The sequence below is a fragment of the Babylonia areolata genome, chromosome 28 (genome assembly GCF_041734735.1).
Source record: "Babylonia areolata isolate BAREFJ2019XMU chromosome 28, ASM4173473v1, whole genome shotgun sequence".
NCBI classification, from domain to species: domain Eukaryota; kingdom Metazoa; phylum Mollusca; class Gastropoda; order Neogastropoda; family Buccinidae; genus Babylonia; species Babylonia areolata.
Window position 1 is genome coordinate 6,899,572 of NC_134903.1, and position 19,523 is coordinate 6,919,094.

The window sequence follows — 19,523 nt, forward strand, 5'->3', positions numbered from 1 at the left end:
TCTGTTCCAGCAGAAGAGACAGATTACGATAGCTGAGTTCTCTGTTCCAGCAGAAGAGACAGATTACGATAGCTGTCCAGCAGGAGAGACAGATTTCGATAGCCGAGTTCTCTCTGTGTTCCAGGATGCCAACATCTTCAGCGGGAAGGAGAAACAGAAGCTTATGCAGTCCATGTACACCGATCTGGAGTGCAGCAGTACTGGTACTGTGTGGTTCCTTCTCTGAGTGTGGGGGGGAGGGGGTTGAGGGGGGGGACAGGGGGGGTTAAATGTGTGTGTATGTGTGTGTGTGGTTGTGTGTGAGTGTGTATGTTAGTATGAATGTATGTGACTGTGTGTGTGTGGTTGTGTGTGAGTGTGTATGTTAGTATGAATGTATGTGACTGTGTGTGTGTGTGGGTGTGTGACTGTGTGGGTGTGTGGGTGTGTAAGTATTTTATTGGTAATGGAGAGGACTGTAGAATTTCGTGCTTAGTTGTTTAGCATGCGTGTGTCTGTGTGTGTGTTTTGTGTGTTTTTGTATGTGTGTGTGTGTGTCTGCATGTCTGTGTATCTGTGCTGTGTGTGTGTGTATGTGTCTGTGTGTGTTACTGTATGTGTGTGTGTTTGTTTATGTATGTTGGTTGCATCTGTGTGTGTGTGTGTGTTTGTGTGTCTGTGTCTGCATCTGTCTGTGTCAGCATGTGTCTGTTTGTGTGTAACTGTATATCTCTGTGTGTGTGTCTGTTTATGTATGTTTATTGTGTATGTGTGCATGTGTGTGTGTGTGTGTGTGTCTGTGTGTGTCTGTTCATATATGTATGTTTGTCATGTGTGTGTGTGTGTGTCTATGTGTCTGTGCTTGTGCAACTGTATGTGTGTGTGTGTGTGTGTGTTTATATATGTCTATTTTGTGTGTGTGTGTCTGTTTTTGTCTGTGTGTGTGTGGTGTGTGTGTGTATGTTGATGTGTTTGTGTCTGTGTGTGTGTGCGTTTGCTAATCTATGCATGTTGATTGTGTTTGTGTGTGTGTGTGTGTGTGTGTTGATGTGTGTGTGTGTGTGTGGACAGAGGAGGGGTGGCAGTGGGTGCCGGTGGAGTGGTTGAGTGGCTGGCTGTCAGAGCCGGACACGGCACGCCCCATCACCTGTACCCCCTACCTGTGCCCTCATCACAGGTGAGTCATGTATATATATATATATATATATATATATATATATATATATATACAGATATTTACACCTGTGTGGGTGTGGAGTATGTTAGTGTGCATCACAGGTGAGTTATATATATGTATATACACCTGTGTGGATGTGGTATTTGTGGGTGTGTGTATCACATGTGAGTTATATGTATATCATATATACACCTGTCGATGTGGTGGTTGAGAGTGCATCACAGGAGAGTCATATATCAGGTGTCCTTAAAAAAAAAAGTGAACCGCTTTTTGACAAGTATTTTCTCAGTGATAGAGAAACCGAATTCATTGAAATTTTTCATACAGTAACCTTAGGGTATCATCAACAAGTCTTCAAAATATCTAAAAGTTCGGACGCATCTCCTGCACTGAGCACGTCACGAACACTGAGGTCAGGTCCGACAGAAGACCACCCAAGCAATTACACCCCATGATGACCTCCTAGACATCATCATGAGGGTGAAGCTCACAAGATCCGACAGGCTCTCAAAGACCGTTCTGCACGGCACCGTACCAGGCAGTAGGAAGAGAGGGAGGCAAAAGAAAACGTGGGCAGGACAGCATCAAAGACGGGCAGACCTGAGACGGGCGCAACAGCCGAATGGTTAAAGCGCTGGACTTTCAATCTGAAGGTCCCGGGTTCGAATCACGGTGACGGCGCCTGGTGGGTAAAGGGTGGAGATTTTTCCGATCTCCCAGGTCAACATATGTGCAGACCTGCCAGTGCCTGAACCCCCTTCGTGTGTCTGCGCAAGCAGAAGATCAAGTACGCACGTTAAAGATCCTGTAATCCATGTCAGCGTTCGGTGGGTTATGGAAACAAGAACATACCCAGCATGCACACCCCCCCAAAACGGAGTATAGCTGCCTAACCCCTAGGCTGTCTATATGATGAGATAACTCGTCAGCGTAAGCATGTACACTTCACTGCCACAATGACGAGATAACTCGTCATCGAAATATTTTTTATTATCACTTGGAGAAGTCACAATGCATTGTGTATCTGTCTCTTTAAAAAAAAAAAAAATTTATTGTGGTTGTTCTAGTATGATTTTGTGTGTGCAGAGAATGTGATATTTTAGTGCAAGTTACTTGACTGATGTTGGTAATGAACAAGTTGAAAATGTGACAAAAAACAAAACACTGATTTCAAAACAACAGCATGTCACTGAAAATACAGGAAATATATACTTTTATGGGTCTTTCTCCAATAACAAAGAGCACATAATTTTTTGAAAATTTATACCCGTTTTTTTTTTGGTGGAAAAAAACACCTGGCAAATAGATTTCACTGAAATCTTATTTTCCTGGCTGCGAAAGGGTTAAATGGTGGGGATAAAAACGGTCATACACATAAAAGCCCGCTCATGCGAGTGAACGTGGGAGTTGCAGCCCACGAACGAAGAGGAAGAAGAAGTTATGTGCATGATGCTGATGTGTAAAATAATGCGGCGTTGTGATGCTGTTTCAGGTTGCACCCAGACAATGTGGTCAAGATGAAGATTGTCACGACAAAAGGGGTGAGTTCAGCTGCTTTTTTCTTTTTCCAATGTCTTTTTTTTTTTAGAATTGTTTTTGTGGCTGCGTCATAACACAAAACGGTGTGGAGATTGACAAATATAACTTTGCGGGTGAATGTTTGATAATGTGTTGTGTGTGTGTTTTTGTATGTGTGTGTGCATGCATAATTATGCGTGTGTGGGGGGGGGGGGGGGAGGAGGTGGGGATGTGTGTGTGTGTGTCTGTGTGTGTCTGTGTGTGCATGCGTATGTTTGTTTTTGTGTTTGTGGGTGGGTGGGTATTTGTATGTGTTTGTATGGATGTGCGTGCATGTGTGTATGCATGTGTATGTGTTTGTATGTGTGTGTGTGTATGTGTTAATGTGTGTGTTTGTATGTGTACATGCAAATGTGTTTGTGTGTGTGTGTGTGTGTGCATACATATATAAGTGTGTGTGTGTGCGTGTGTGCGCATACATGTATAAGTGTGTGTGTGTGTGTGTGTGTGTGTGTGTGCATATGTTTGTTTTTGTGTTTGTGGGTGGGTGGGTATTTGTGTGTGTTTGTATGGATGTGCGTGCATGTGTGTATGCATGTATATGTGTTTGTGTGTGTGTATGTGTTAATGTGTGTGTTTGTATGTGTACATGCATATGTGTTTGTGTGTGTGTGTGTGTGTGCATACATATATAAGTGTGTGTGTATGCGTGCGTGCGCATACATGTATAAGTGTGTGTGTGTGTGTGTGTGTGTGTGTGTGTGTGTACAGGAGTGGTGTATGACGTGACCTGACGACAGTGTGATGTATTCTTTCAGGCCGAAAAGCTGTATGAAGAATATGGCGGTGACCGTCCTTTGCCTGGGTAACTATGGCTTTCCGCTTTCTATACTGGGATGTTTCTCTGTGTTTGATGTTGACTGTCTGTTTGCCTGGGTAACTATGGCTTTCCGCTTTCTATACAGGGATGTTTCTCTGTGTTTGATGTTGACTGTCTGTTTGCCTGTGTAACTATGGCTTTCCGCTTTCTCTACTGTGATGTTTCTCTGTGTTTGATGATGACTGTCTGTCTGCCTGTGTAACTATGGCTTTCCGCTTTCTCTACTGTGATGTTTCTCTGTGTTTGATGTTGACTGTCTGTCTGCCTAACTATGGCTTTCCGCTTTCTGTACCGGGATGTTTCTCTGTGTTTGATGTTGACTGTCTGTTTGCCTGTGTAACTATGGCTTTCCGCTTACTATACTGGGATGTTTCTCTGTGTTTGATGTTGACTGTCTGTCTGCCTGGGTAACTATGGCTTTCCGCTTTCTGTGCTGGGATGTTTTTCTGTTTGATGTTGACTGTTTGTCTGGGTAACTATGGCTTTCCGCTTTCTATACTGGGATGTTTCTCTGTGTTTGATGTTGACTGTCTGTTTGTCTGGGTAACTATGGCTTTCCGCTTTCTATACCGGGATGTTTCTCTGTGTTTGATGTTGACTGTCTGTTTGTCTGGGTAACTATGGCTTTCCGCTTTCTGTGCTGGGATGTTTCTCTGTCTTTGATGTTGACTGTCTGTTTGTCTGGGTAACCATGGCTTTCCGCTTTCTGTGCTGGGATGTTTCTCTGTCTTTGATGTTGACTGTCTGTTTGTCTGGGTTTCCGCTTTTTGTACCTGGATGTTTCTCTGTGTTTGATGTTGACTGTCTGTTTGTCTGGGTAACTCTGGCTTTCTGCTTTCTATACCAGGATGTTTCTTGGTGTTTGATGTTGACTGTCTGTTTGTCTGGGTAACTATGGCTTTCCGCTTTCTGTACCGGGATGTTTTCTGTTTGATGTTGACTGTCTGTTTGCCTGTGTAACTATGGCTTTCCGCTTACTATACTGGGATGTTTCTCTGTGTTTGATGTTGACTGTCTGTTTGTCTGGGTAACTATGGCTTTCCGCTTTCTGCACTGGGATGTTTGTGTTCAGTCTTTGATGTTGACTGTATTACTTTTTTTTTCTGGCTGTTCCTCATTCTTCATTTCTGTTAGGCATGCATGCAGGCATGTTCATATGCACACATGCACACACACACGTGTACACACGCTCACGTGCACACATATGCACACATACACAAACACACACACACACGCACGCACGCACACACGCACACACACTTAGAGACACACACACCACACACACACAACACACACACACACACACACACACACGCACACACTTAGAGACACACACACCACACACACACACACAACCACACATACGACACACACACACACACGCACGCACACACACACACTCACACTGAAAGTGACGCGGTTGTCGTTGTTGTTGGCCTTTCAGACGGGACTCTCTGTGCATGGACTGTGTTCGCCAGCGCTGCTCTCAGCTCCACTTCAGGGAGCAGGTCATGGAGCACAGCCGCTTTCTGGCTGCCGAGCTGAAGAAAACGGTGGACAGGTGAGTTCTCTTTTACCTGTTGGTGGGACAGGTGAGTGAGTGAGTGAGTGTAGAACTTGACCGACGAGTCCTTCTTACCCGGTGTCTTCAGGTGAGTCCTCCTTACCTGGTGTTGACAGGCGAGTCCTTTCAGGTGAGTCCTTCTTACCTGGTGTTGACAGGCGAGTCCTTTCAGGTGAGTCCTTCTTACCCGGTGTTGTCAGGTGAGTCCTTCTTACCTGGTGTTGACAGGCGAGTCCTTACCCGGTGTTGTCAGGTGAGTCCTTACTTGGTGTTGACAGGTGAGTCGAAATTACCTGGTGTTGACAGGCGAGTCCTTTTTTACCCGGTGTTGACAGCTGAGTCCTTCTTACCTGGTGTTGACAGGTGAGTCCTTGGTGTTGACAGGCGAGTCCTTCTTACCTGGTGTTGACAGGCGAGTCCTTTTTTACCCGGTGTTGACAGCTGAGTCCTTCTTACCTGGTGTTAACAGGCGAGTCCTTCTTACCTGGTGTTGACAGGCGAGTCCTTACCTGGTGTTGACAGGTGAGTCCTTCTTACCTGGTGTTGACAGGTGAGTCCTTACCTGGTGTTGACAGGTGAGTCCTTACCTGGTGTTGACAGGTGAGTCCTTACCTGGTGTTGACAGGTGAGTCCTTCTTACCTGGTGTTGACAGGTGAGTCCTTACCTGGTGTTGACAGGTGAGTCCTTACCTGGTGTTGACAGGTGAGTCCTTTTTACCTGGTGTTGACAGGCGAGTCCTTACCTGGTGTTAACAGGTGAGTCCTTACCTAGTGTTGATAGGCGAGTCCTTACCTGGTGTTGACAGGTGAGTCCTTACCTGGTGTTGACAGGTGAGTCCTTCTTGCCTGGTGTTGACAGGTGAGTCTTTGGTGTTGACAGGCGAGTCCTTCTTACCCGGTGTTGACAGGTGAGTCGTCATTACCTGTAGTGGACAGGTGTGTTCTTACCTATAGTGGACAGGTGTGTTCTTACCTGTAGTGGACAGGTGTGTTCTTCCTTACCTGTAGTGGACAGGTGTGTTCTTACCTATAGTGGACAGGTGTGTTCTTACCTGTAGTGGACAGGTGTGTTCTTCCTTACCTGTAGTGGACAGGTGTGTTCTTACCTGTAGTGGACAGGTGAGTTCTCCTTACCTGTAGTGGACAGGTGAGTTCTCCTTACTTGTAGTGGAGAGGTGAATTCTTACCTGTAGTGGACAGGTGTGTTCTTCCTTACCGGTAGTGGACAGGTGTGTTCTTACCTGTAGTGGACAGGTGTGTTCTTACCTGTAGTGGACAGGTGAGTCGTCATTACCTGTAGTGGACAGGTGTGTTCTTCCTTACCTGTAGTGGACAGGTGTGTTCTTACCTGTAGTGGACAGGTGAGTCGTCATTACCTGTAGTGGACAGGTGTGTTCTTACCTGTAGTGGACAGGTGTGTTCTTACCTGTAGTGGACAGGTGAGTCGTCATTACCTGTAGTGGACAGGTGTGTTCTTCCTTACCTGTAGTGGACAGGTGTGTTCTTACCTGTAGTGGACAGGTGAGTCGTCATTACCTGTAGTGGACAGGTGTGTTCTCCTTACCTATAGTGGACAGGTGTGTTCTTACCTGTAGTGGACAGGTGTGTTCTTCCTTACCTGTAGTGGACAGGTGTGTTCTTCCTTACCTGTAGTGGACAGGTGAGTTCTCCTTACCTGTAGTGTACAGGTGACAGGTGTGTTCTTCCTTACCTGTAATGGACAGGTGTGTTCTTCCTTACCTGTAGTGTACAGGTGTGTTCTTCCTTACCTGTAGAGGACAGGTGAGTTCTCCTTACCTGTAGTGGACAGGTGAGTTCTCCTTACCTTGAGTGGACAGGTGTGTTCTCCTTACCTGTAGTGTACAGGTGAGTTCTCCTTACTTGTAGTGGACAGGTGTGTTCTTACCTGTAGTGGACAGGTGAGTCGTCATTACCTGTAGTGGACAGGTGTGTTCTCTTTACCTGTAGTGTACAGGTGAGTTCTCCTTACTTGTAGTGGACAGGTGTGTTCTTACCTGTAGTGGACAGGTGAGTCGTCATTACCTGTAGTGGACAGGTGTGTTCTTCCTTACCTGTAGTGGACAGGTGTGTTCTTACCTGTAGTGGACAGGTGAGTCGTCATTACCTGTAGTGGACAGGTGTGTTCTCCTTACCTGTAGTGGACAGGTGTGTTCTTATCTGTAGTGGACAGGTGTGTTCTTCCTTACCTGTAGTGGACAGGTGTGTTCTTCCTTACGTGTAGTGGACAGGTGAGTTCTCCTTACCTGTAGTGTACAGGTGACAGGTGTGTTCTTCCTTACCTGTAGTGGACAGGTGTGTTCTTCCTTACCTGTAGTGGACAGGTGTGTTCTCCTTACCTGTAGTGGACAGGTGTGTTCTTCCTTACCTGTAGTGGACATGTGAGTTCTTACCTGTAGTGGACAGGTGAGTTCTCCTTACCTGTAGTGGACATGTGAGTTCTTACCTGTAGTGGACATGTGAGTTCTTACCTGTAGTGGACAGGTGAGTTCTCCTTACCTGTAGTGGACAGGTGTGTTCTCCTTACCTGTAGTGGACAGGTGAGTTCTTACCTGTAGTGGACAGGTGTGTTCTTACCTGTAGTGGACAGGTATGTTCTCCTTACCTGTAGTGGACAGGTGTGTTCTTACCTGTAGTGGACAGGTGAGTTCTCCTTACCTGTAGTGGACAGGTGAGTTCTCCTTACTTGTAGTGGAGAGGTGAATTCTTACCTGTAGTGGACAGGTGATTCCTTCCTTACCTGTAATAGACAGATGAGTTCTTGCCTGTAGTCGACAGGTGATTCCCTCCTTATCTGTAGCAGGCAGGCAAGTTCTTTTTTTTTTTTTTTTTTTTCTTTGCTGCCCCATCATCTGCACCATTTCAGTGGCATTACGCCCACGCCACTCATTTAGATTCCCCCATACACGACCACACCCGGGTTCGTCCGTCGCAGTTCCATCGTCGGCAGTCCGCAGGGAACCATCGATGTTAGGTCACCAGGAGGTCACACACTAGAGGAGACCCTGCGCTGCTGCTGAGTCTCGTCGGTGGTGTTCAGTGTTGCCTGTTGTGATTCAACGCACTTAGGACACCACCTACTAACGACAGTAATAGCTTCTTATTGCCTGTTCTTGCCTGTAGTGGACAGGTGGACGTTTACCTGTTGGCGTCGTTCACGGCCAGGTAAAGTAGTAAAGCACGCGACAGCGGATGGGAGCTAGCGCAGACAGAGAAACAACTGTTGTGTCTGTATCTGAATGACTTGACAAAGGTGCGTCGTTAATCATGGTTGTATTGTTCATGGTGCGTTGTTCATGATGTCTTGTGTGTTGTCATGGTGTGTTTGTGTGTGTGTGTGTGTGTGTACGTTTTGTGTAGTTCGTGGTGTGTTGTTCGTTGTGTGTAGTTCATGGTGTGTTGTTCATTGTGTGTAGTTCATGGTGTGTTGTGTGGTGCTTGAGGTGTTTAGTGCATGGTGTGTTGTTATAGTGTGTTGTTCATGGTGTGTGGTTTATAGTGTGTTGTTCATGGTGAGTTGTTTACAGTGTGTTTTTCATGGTGAGTTGCTTACGCTGTGTTTTAAATGGTCTGTTGTTTATAGTACGTCGTTCATGGTGTGTTGTTAAAAGTACATTTTTCATGGTGAGTTGTTTATAGTGTGTTGTTCATGGTGAGTTGTTTGCAATGCGTTTTTCATGGTGTGTTGTTCATAGTGTGTTGTTCATGGTGTGTTGTTCATGGTTTATAGTGTTTTTCATGGTGTGTTGTTTATAGCATGTTGTTCATGGTGTGTTGTTTATAGTATGTTATTCATGGTGTGTTGTTTACAGTGTGTGTTTCATGGTGAGTTGTTTATAGTGTGTTTTTCATGGTGTGTTGTTTTATAGTACGTTGCTCATGGTGTGTTGTTTATAACGTGTTTTTCATGGTGTGTGGGTTATAGCGTGTTGTTCATGGTGTGTTGGTTATAGTGTGTTGTTCATGGTGTGTTTTCGGTGGTGTGTTGTGCATTGTTTACAATGTTATCTTGACGATGGTGTGATGATGTTCATGGTATTATGTTCATTGAGTAATGTTCATGATGTGATCACATGCGTTGTTCATGGTGCGTTATCTGTGATGCATTGCTAGTCTTGATCATCCATAGTGTGTTGTTCATGGTGTCTTGTTCATAATGCATTGCTCTTGGTGCGTTGCTCATGGTGTGTTGTTCGTGGTGTGTCGTTCATGGTGTGTTGTTCGTGATGCGTGGCTCATGGTGTGTTGTTCATGCTGATCTTGATCATCCATGGTGTGTTGTTCATGGTGTCTTGTTCATAATGCATTGCTCTTGGTGCGTTGCCCATGGTGTGTTGTTCGTGGTGTGTTGTTTGTGATGCGTGGCTCATGGTGTGTAGTTCATGGTGTGTTGCTCATGGTGTGTCACTTATGTTCTGTCGTTCATACTGTGTCATTCATGGTGTCGCTCATGGTGTGTTGCTCATGGTGTGTTCATAATCCATCGCTCATTGTTGCTTGTTCATGGTGTGTTGTTCATGATACATTGCTCTTGGTGCGTTGCTCATGGTGTGTTGTTCGTGTTGTGTTGTTCATAATGCATTGCTCTTGGTGCGTTGCCCATGGTGTGTTGTTCGTGGTGTGTTGTTCATGGTGTGTTGTTCATGATGCGTGGCTCATGGTGTGTTGTTCCTTTTGTGTTGCTCATGGTGTAACGCTCATGGTGTGTCGTTCATGGTGTGTTGCTCATGGAATGTCATTCATGGTGTGTTGTTTATACTGTGTCGTTGATACTGTGTCATTCATGGTGTCGCTCATGGTGTGTTGCTCATAATCCATCGCTCATTGCTGCTCGTTCACGGTGTGTTGTTCATGATTCCTTTCCCATGGCGCGTCGTTCATGATGTGTTGTTTGTTCGTAATCCATTGCTCCTGGCATGTCGTTCACGGTGTGTTGTCCAGTGACGAGGCATACTGGGTGGGGAAAACGTCACTGCGATGTTGGAAGCAGTACGCCCTGAACCAGATAGAGGCGACCAACGGGAGTTCACCCACTGCAGACGCTGTCGGAGGTATGAAGATTATGAAGATAGCTTGCTTGCCTTAGTACAAGACAGTGACCAGCACAGGCAAATTACAGTTTTTTTGTGTGTGCACAGAAATAGGTGAATGAGAAGGAGTGTGTGTGTGTGTGTGTGTGCGCGTGTGTGTGGAAGAGTATCATCGTGCTGAAGCGCAGAGACGGCACACATTTTCCGTTTTGAGCACATCTGCTTTGAAAAAAGAATGGGAAAGAAAAAATGAAATGAAGACACCCGACCTACGTATAAACCCACTGTGCTGGTCAGGGCATTACGTGACAAGGCTGGTTAGTGCCTGGATTTATTTTATTTTGTTTTATTCTTTGTTGCATGAATTTGAATAGTTTCATGTTTCCCTGAGGGTATGTTCAATGTTCTCTTTTTATGGTAAGTTGTTGACAGCGTACTTACGTAGCTTCTTCTTCTTCTTCTTCTCCTCCTCCTCCTCCATCATCATCATCATCATCGTCGTCGTCTTCTCTTTCTCCTTCTCCTCCTCCTCCTTCTCCTTCTCCTTGTTCATCTTCTTTTACTTCTTCTTCTCCTCCTCCTCCTTCTCCTCCTCCACCTCTTCATCTGCTACCTCTTCTGCATCTTCTCCTCCTCCTCCTCCTTCTTCTTCTCCTTCTTCATCTTCTACTTCAAAATCTTCTTTCCTCCTTTTTCTTGTTCTTTTTTCTTTCTTCTCCCCCTTCTTCACCTTCTTCTCCTCCTCCTTCCTCTTCTTGTTACTCTCCTTCTCCTCTTGCTCCTCCTGTTTCTTCTTCTCCTCCTACTCCTCCTCCTTCTCCCCCTTCTACTTCTACTTCTTCTTTATTATTATGATGATATTTTTGTCCTGTGGCAGAGGCCAGACAGGCGGAGGGGAGGGATTGATGGGGATATGGTTCTGAAGAAGACGGAGGAGAACGAGGACTTTCTTCTTCTTCTTCTCCCCTTCTTCTACTTCTCCTTCTCCTCCTCCTTCTTCTTTTTCTTCTTCTTATACTTCTTTTTTTTTGCTTCTTCTTCTTCCTCCTTCTTCTTCTCCTCCTCCTTCTCCTTCTTCTCCTCCTCCTCCATCTACTTCTTTTTCGTCTTCTTCTTCTTCTCCTACTCCATTTTTTCTTCTTATTCTCCTTCTCCTTCTTCTTATTCTCCTTCTCCTTCTTCTTATTCTTCTTCCTCCACTACTTCTCCTTCTTCTCTTCCTTCTCCTCCTCCTTCTCCTCCTCATTGTTCATCTTCTTCATTCTTCTTCTTCCTCTTTCTTCTTCTTCTACTTCTTATTATTGATATCATAATGATGTTTCTGACCTGTGGCAGAGGACGGAGAGGCGGAGGTGGGGAATGACGGGGAGGTGGTGCTGAAGAAGACGGAGGAGAACGGGGACTTTCTTCTTCTTCTCCTCCCTCTTCTTCTCCTCTTCTTCCTTGTTTCTTCTTCATCTTCATCTTCTTCTTCTCCTACTTCTTATTATTGATATCATAATGATGTTTCTGACCTGTGGCAGAGGACGGAGAGGCGGAGGTGGGGAATGACGGGGAGGTGGTGCTGAAGAAGATGGAGGAGAACGGGGACGGGGACGGTGGCAAGGACGACACAGACGGCGAGGACGCCTCATTGGAGGACGCCTTCAACTCTGACCTGCTGTGCGACGCTCACGGTAACGACCTTCCCCCGACCTTTGCGTCTGTTTGTTAGTGTGGGTGTTCTTGTCGGAATTTTGTGGGGAGTTTGGTTGGGCTTCATTGCTGTTCTGTGGAGATTATGCATATATCGCCTTTTTTTTCAGCAAACATGTGGACGTTATATCTTTTAGAGGTGATAAAGTGTTGTGTACAGAGATGCCAACTGTTAAGATTTCGCCGTATTTTGTTACGCACGATTGCAGTTTGTTCTGACGTTAGATTGTTTCAATGAGTTCATTTTCGACCACAAAACATAGTCACACGCTTTCCTGTCATAACAGTACCCAGACGCTCTTAGATCTATCAATCATGAGGCCAGGGCAGTCACTGCTAACCTTGGGTCTCACGTGATGATGCTCAGCTAATCGCATGCGTGTTTACATTGAAACAGCATTGAGTGGACCAGTCAGCTTTATCGTTTGCCCGGACAAGAGAGAACGTGGCTGAATCTGGTCAAACTTGGGAGGGATAACGATAACGATAACGATGTTTTATTCAGATTAAGGCCAAAGACCCTTACTGAAGGGGGTCATACAAGAACATAAATAAGGAAAATGACTTGACACGATAAACCAACATCACAAATCAACCAAAAGTAGCTAATACAATACTCAACAACATTCACAAAATAACAGTTCGAAGTCTCTTCAATGCCTCATATAAGTATATGGCCAAGTTTTGTTGGGTAAGCTCACTGCTAACCTTGGTCTCACGTGATGATGCTCAGCTAATCGCATGCGTGTTTACATTGAAACAGCACTGAGTGGACCAGTCAGCTTCATCGTTTGCCCGAACAAGAGAGAACGTGGCTGAATCTGGTCAAACTTGGGAGGGAGATAGCGCGAGAGCGGGAATTGAACGCAGACCTTGAAGGACCCGCTGCATTGGCAGATCAGCATCTTAACTCACTCGGGACGACAAGTTTTCTCCCTTGCTTTTCCCCACAGACGGCCCATTTGTAATGGTTTGGAAAAAAATTACAAAAAATACAAAATACTGTGTAAGAAAATGAAACTTTCAGAACTGGTTTATTATGTGTTGAGCTATTACATATAAAAAAAATCAAATTTCTCATCTTATTTTTACAGTTTTGCCATATGTAGAAAATACTGCCAATTTTTCACCCCGAATCACCATACCCATGCTCGCTTTCTGCATTAAATTCGCTTTCTTCTTCATCATCATCCACCTCTTCAATGTCCAACCCTTCAGTTTGTAGCATTTCAAGTACTTCGGCAACCCTAAAACGTTGCCATCACTGCCTTGTTCGCTTCACAACATTCTCAGAAGAGCCCGCTTTGCTAACAGGCTGGCACGCGAGCAGACGACCGGTCAGTGACTTTGTCAGCGTGTGTGCGAGACGGGCCACACATCCCAGACTGAACAATCATATTGTTCGATTGTGGAGTGACCCAGAATAGCGCACTCTGCTTGGCTAATCACAAAATCACGTGTACAGCGCATGATGGAATTTTACTTTCAGAGAATGCTATTCCATTCCTTCATCCGAATCCGAATACGTTTTGTGTAGGAATGCGTGAGCATTCCTTCGTCCGGAGAGAGTTAACCATTCTGCCACCTTCTTTCTTTCTTTTCTTTTGCGTTCGACAGCGACGCAGTCAGGGTCGAAGTCCGAGGGATGCCACAAACTCGGACATCTGGTGAAGATCGGCTGCCGTCCCCCAGAGCTTGGTGTGGAGGTCAGCACCCCCAGGCCAGGACTGCTGCCGCATCTTCTCATACAGGGGGCAGTCTTGGAGAATATGGGATGGGGTCTGGTCAGCCTGGCCGCAATCACATGGGGATGTGGCTGCCACTCCAGTCCTCTTCAGGTGTGCTCGGAGGCCGCAGTGTCCTGTGTGAAGGCGGTAGATGGTAGTCTGGTGTCTCCTCTCCAGTGTCCTGATGGGATCCTGGTGTGCCTGGTAGCCTCCGTTCAGGGTGAGCCAGCCTCTTCAGAATCTGCTGCGGAGGAGAGTTTTTGCTTCCTCATACATGGCAGGAATGGTTACCACCTTCCTTCAGCTGGAAGAGGGTAACTTACTCTGCATGAACAGTTTTCTCCCATGCTTTCCCCTGCAGACGACCCATTTGTTAAGGTTAGGAAAAAAAATCACAAAAAATACAAAACACAAAGTAACTGAATGAAACTCCCAGTACTTGACCCACTGACCCCTCTTCTAACATCATGTGCATGCCCGCTCCCCTCCCTCCTTCACAGCCCTCAGAAGCTGAGTCACTGTTAGTACCTTTTTGTTGGTAGCTTTCTTCACTGCAGATACTTTATTCAACGTCTTCATCATCCAGCAGTAAAAAGCTGCTATCGTGATCTAGTTTTTTATCCAAAAATTTCCACTTGTATCGCCTGCGACGCCATTTTCGATATGTATGCAGATTAGCTTGTCATGTGGGGTGCCAAGGTCAGCGGCTGGCCAGCGAGTGTATGGTCATGGAAACCTCACAAAGAAACTTTCCATTCGACCCTTGACACGTTCACAATGCCCAGTGTAGCTGCGATTTTTATTTTATCCCATGGGGAAGACATGGACAAATTTTTAATTGTCAAAACCGCTATAACATTCAGTCGTCTGGAACGCTACCTTACTTGAGGAACGCTATAGCGTTTCATCATCCGGAGTGAGTTAAATCGATGGTAGGAAAGGATTGGGCTCTTCTGAGCTCTTGACATTGGATGTGAAGACACTGCTCTGGTGGGCTTATTGGTTTCAAGCTATGAATGACGACATTCATATAAGTCATTGAGCTGAATCATCCTGCTCTTCATCTCTTTTAGGTGCTCTTCATCCCGACGAAAGCTGTCGTCGCCTGGTTTCGGAAGCTGCCTGGAAGCGATTACGATGCCTGTTCCCCACCTGTCCGCAGTTCCAGAAAACGGACGCCGCCTGTCCTCTGTGTCAAGTGAGTTATGCCGAGTGGTTAAAGCATTGGACTTTCAGTCTGAGGGTCCCGGGTTCGAATCTCGGTAGCAGCGCCTGGTGGGTAAAGGGTGGAGATTTTTCTGATCTTCCAGGTCATCATGTTAGTGCCTGAACCCCCTTTTATCAGCATGAGTTAAGAGCACAAAGAGTACAGTGGGTACATATAAACTGTTATCAGTGTCCATATAAGCATAAGGGTGCATTGGGTACATGTGTTCTGTTATCAGTGTCCCTACCAGCATGAAGTAAGAGTACAATAGGTACATATTTGTCGTTATAAGTATCCCTACCAGCATGAGTTAAGAGAACAGCTGATACACATCTGTCATTATCAGTATCCCAACCAGCATGAGTTTAGAGAACAGTGGCTACACATGTACCATTATTAATGTCCCTACAAGCAGGAAGTAAGAGTACAGTGAGTGTGTGTGTATCGTTACCAGTGTCCCTATTGACATGAGGTTAGAGTTGGTACATATGTACTGTTCAGAGTTACCAGCTTGGTTTAAGAGTGCATTGGGTACATGCATACCATTATCACTGTCCCTACCAGCAGGAGCTTGTAAGAGTACAGTGTCACCTACATAGGTACATGTGTACTGTCATCAGTGTCCAGGAGCACATGAGTTAAAGAAGTACACGTGCACCATCACCAGTGTATATAACCACATGAGATAAGAAGTGCATCGGTATCTGTCTGGGTACACATGCAATGTCATCATTCCATAAGCACTGGAGGTAAAAAGTGCATCGGCACCTGTCTGGGGTACACATGTACTGCTTCCAGCACCTATGAGCACACACATGATGTAAAGAAGAGCATCAGCGCCCCTGTGTGTGAGGGGTTGGTGCAGTAGATATCTAGGGGTACATGATGTCAGTGTGTTGGCGCCTGTGTGGGGGTACACGTACTGTTATTGGTATCTATGGGTACATGAGGTCAGTGCGTTGGTACCGCTGTGTGGGTACACATGTACCGTCATCAGTATCTGTGGGAACATGAGGTCAATGCATTGGCACCTGTGTGTGGGAACACGTGTACCGTCATCAGTATCTGTGGGTACATGAGGTCAGTGCGTTGGCACCGCTGTGTCGGTACACATGTACCGTCATCAGTATGTACTGGTACATAAGGTCAGTGCGTCGGCACTGCTGTATGGGTGCAGAAGGACCTACGCCAAGAGCAGGAAGCCAAGCGCCAGTGCCGACAGCTGTGCGTGGCCCAGCGGGAGAGGCTGCAGGATCTGTACCTGGGCCGGAACCGACCCCGCCTCAAGCTGCTGCCCGTGGGGACACAGACCTTCGTCGTCCACTCCGCCTTCCTGGCTGCCTGGAGGAGGTTCCTCAGGGGCAGGTGAGGGGGATTTGTTATGGGGGGGGGGGGCGGGTGGGGGGGGGATGGAGGAAGGAGAGGGTGGAGTGGGGGGGGCAAGGGGAGGTTGGGGGGGGGGGGCAAGGGGAGGTTGGGGGGGGGGGGGCGGGGGCGGGGGGGGGGGGGGCAAGGGGGGGGTGACAGGACAAATGGTTTATTGTACGTTGGCCTCAGGCCATTATACAAACACATGGGAATGGGGGAGTGGGGGTGTTTGAGAGAGCTTGGGGAAGGAGGGTTCGGGGGTGAGAGAGAGGATTTGGAGAGGGGTGGGGGGCGGGGGGGTGAGCGGATGGGGTTGGAGGTGGCATGGGGGGGGGGGGGGGAGGGTATGTGTGCATGTGGTGAGGTGATAATGTGGGTGGTCGGGGTAAAGTACGGGGTAAGGGTAAGGGAGTGGGGGGGAGTATGGATTGGGGGTGGTAAAGGGTAAGAAAGTGGGGGTAAAGTATGGATTGGGGGTGGTAAAGGGTAAGGGAGTGCGGGTAAAGTATGGATTGGGGGTGGTAAAGGGTAAGGGAGTGGGGGTAAAGTATGGATGGGGGGTGGTAAAGGGTAAGGGAGTGGGGGTAAAGTATGGATGGTGGGTGGTAAAGGGTAAGGGAGTGGGGGTAAAGTATGGGTTGGGGTTGGTAAAGGGTAAGGGAGTGCGGGTAAAGTATGGATTGGGGGTGGTAAAGGGTAAGGGAGTGCGGGTAAAGTATGGATTGGGGGTGGTAAAGGGTAAGAAAGTGGGGGTAAGGTATGGACTGGGGGTGGTAAAGGGTAAGGGAGTGCGGGTAAAGTATGGATTGGGGGTGGTAAAGGGTAAGGGAGTGCGGGTAAAGTATGGATTGAGGGTGGTAAAGGGTAAGGGAGTGGGGGTAAAGTATGGATTGAGGGTGGTAAAGGGTAAGGGAGTGCGGGTAAAGTATGGATGGTAGGTGGTAAGGGAGTGGGGGTAAAGTATGGATTGAGGGTGGTAAAGGGTAAGAAAGTGGGGGTAAAGTATGGATTGAGGGTGGTAAAGGATAAGGGAGTGCGGGTAAAGTATGGATTGGGGGTGGTAAAGGGTAAGGGAGTGCGGGTAAAGTATGGATTGGGGGTGGTAAAGGGTAAGGGAGTGGGGGTAAAGTATGGATTGGGGGTGGTAAAGGGTAAGGGAGCGCGGGTAAAGTATGGGTTGGGGTTGATAAACGGTAAGGGAGTGGGGGTAAAGTATGGATGGTAGGTGGTAAGGGAGTGGGGGTAAAGTATGGATGGTGGGTGGTAAAGGGTAAGGTAGTGCGGGTAAAGTATGGGTTGGGGTTGGTAAAGGGTAAGGGAGTGCGGGTAAAGTATGGATGGTGGGTGGTAAAGGGTAAGGGAGTGCGGGTAAAGTATGGATGGTGGGTGGTAAAGGGTAAGGGAGTGTGGGTAAAGTATGGGTTGGGGTTGGTAAAGGGTAAGGGAGTGTGGGTAAAGTATGGATTGGGGGTGGTAAAGGGTAAGGAAGTGGGGGTAAAGTATGGATGGTGGGTGGTAAAGGGTAAGGAAGTGGGGGTAAAGTATGGATGGTGGGTGGTAAAGGGTAAGGGAGTGTGGGTAAAGTATGGATGGTGGGTGGTAAAGGGTAAGGGAATGGGGGTAAAGTATGGATTGGGGGGGGTAAAGGGTAAGGGAGTGGGGGTAAAGTATGGATGGTGGGTGGTAAAGGGTAAGGGAGTGTGGGTAAAGTATGGATTGGGGGTGGTAAAGGGTAAGGGAGTGCGGGTAAAGTATGGGTTGGGGGTTGGTAAAGGGTAAGGAAGTGGGGGTAAAGTATGGATGGGGGGTGGTAAAGGGTAAGGGAGTGGGGGTAAAGTATGGGTTGGGGGTGGTAAAGGGTAAGGGAGTGCGGGTAAAGTATGGATTGAGGGTGGTAAAGGGTAAGGGAGTGGGGGTAAAGTATGGATGGTGGGTGGTAAAGGGTAAGGGAGTGTGGGTAAAGTATGGGTTGGGGTTGGTAAAGGGTAAGGGAGTGTGGGTAAAGTATGGATTGGGGGTGGTAAAGGGTAAGGGAGTGGGGGTAAAGTATGGATGGTGGGTGGTAAAGGGTAAGGAAGTGCGGGTAAAGTATGGGTTGGGGTTAGTAAAGGGTAAGGGGAGTGTGGGTAAAGTATGGATGGTGGGTGGTAAAGGGTAAGGGAGTGCGGGTAAAGTATGGATTGGGGGTGGTAAAGGGTAAGGAAGTGGGGGTAAAGTATGGATTGGGGGTGGTAAAGGGTAAGGGAGTAGGGGTAAAGTATGGGGTAAGGGAATGGGAGCGGGGGGTAAAGTATGGGGTAAGTGTAAGGGAGTGGGGTAGGGGTGGGGGGGTAAATAGCAAAGCGTTAGGGGTGAGGGTGAGAGAGTGTGGAGTGTGTGTTGTGCCATGTCGTGTCGTGTCGTGTTGTGCTGTGCTGTGTACATATGACACACGCGTGTTCCAGAGACGGGATCAGCTCTGAGCCGCTGACGGAGATCGTCAACAAACCGTTGCTGTGCGAACACGGAAAGCTGGTCTATCACATTGACGTTCAGGACACCGGCATCTGTGAAGAGTGAGTAGTGGATGTGGGGGGTGTGGGTGTGTGTGTGTGGGGGGGTTGGGGGGGGGGGAGTTTGTGAGGGTGCGTGCGAGTGTGTGTATGTATGTATGTATGAGTGTGTGTGTGAAGGGGAGCGTGTGGGTATGTGTGTGTGTGTGTGTGTGGGTGTTTGTGAGGGTGCGTGCGAGTGTGTGTATGTATGTATGTATGTATGAGTGTGTGTGTGAATGGGAGCGTGTGGGTATGTGTGTGTGGGGGGTGGGGAGGCGGTGCATGTGTGTGAGTGTATGTGTGTGTGTGTGTGTGGTGGTGGGAGCTGCGATATTAGGAGGGTGTGTGTGTGTGTGTGTGTGTGTGTGCACATGTGTGTGTTTATTTATTTATTATTCATTTGTTTATTTATTTATTTATTATTGTCTTTCTTTTATTTTATTTCATTCATCTATTTGAAACGAAAAAAAATTCTCAGCATTTTTATGCGCACTGGGTTACATTGTTGGTCAGGGATCTGCTTAGCAGATGCGGTGTAGAGTGTATGGATTTATCCAAACGCAGCGACGCCTCCTCAAGCAAATGGGTTTCTCTCCAGAATTTTGTCAGGTATACAGATACACACACAAGTGAAACAAACAGTGATGATGAGGCAGGGAACCGGTATTGACATGGTGGTGGTGGTGGTGGTGGTGGAGGACAGATGTCATTTTGTTGCTGTTGTTCAGAGATCCCAAGTGTTACAATTGCATATGTTTTGTTACACTTGATCGCAGTTTGTTACGACATTACGCCAATGTCAAAATTGTTCCCACGAGTTCAGTTT

General features: G+C 47.1%; 1 protein-coding gene across 1 annotated transcript in view; it reads left to right on the forward strand.

Annotated features, from left to right (window-relative positions):
- The window catches only part of LOC143301938 (ubiquitin carboxyl-terminal hydrolase 48-like), a 64,996-nt gene that overhangs the window by 34,047 nt on the left and 11,426 nt on the right, over window positions 1-19,523 (forward strand). The window contains exons 14-23 of the mRNA XM_076616392.1: window positions 125-203; window positions 1,051-1,156; window positions 2,649-2,697; window positions 3,493-3,539; window positions 4,999-5,115; window positions 10,078-10,187; window positions 11,690-11,842; window positions 14,662-14,786; window positions 15,973-16,160; window positions 18,608-18,718. Coding sequence (XP_076472507.1) covers window positions 125-203; window positions 1,051-1,156; window positions 2,649-2,697; window positions 3,493-3,539; window positions 4,999-5,115; window positions 10,078-10,187; window positions 11,690-11,842; window positions 14,662-14,786; window positions 15,973-16,160; window positions 18,608-18,718 — 1,085 coding nt within the window. The remainder of the gene's footprint in view (window positions 1-124; window positions 204-1,050; window positions 1,157-2,648; window positions 2,698-3,492; window positions 3,540-4,998; window positions 5,116-10,077; window positions 10,188-11,689; window positions 11,843-14,661; window positions 14,787-15,972; window positions 16,161-18,607; window positions 18,719-19,523) is intronic.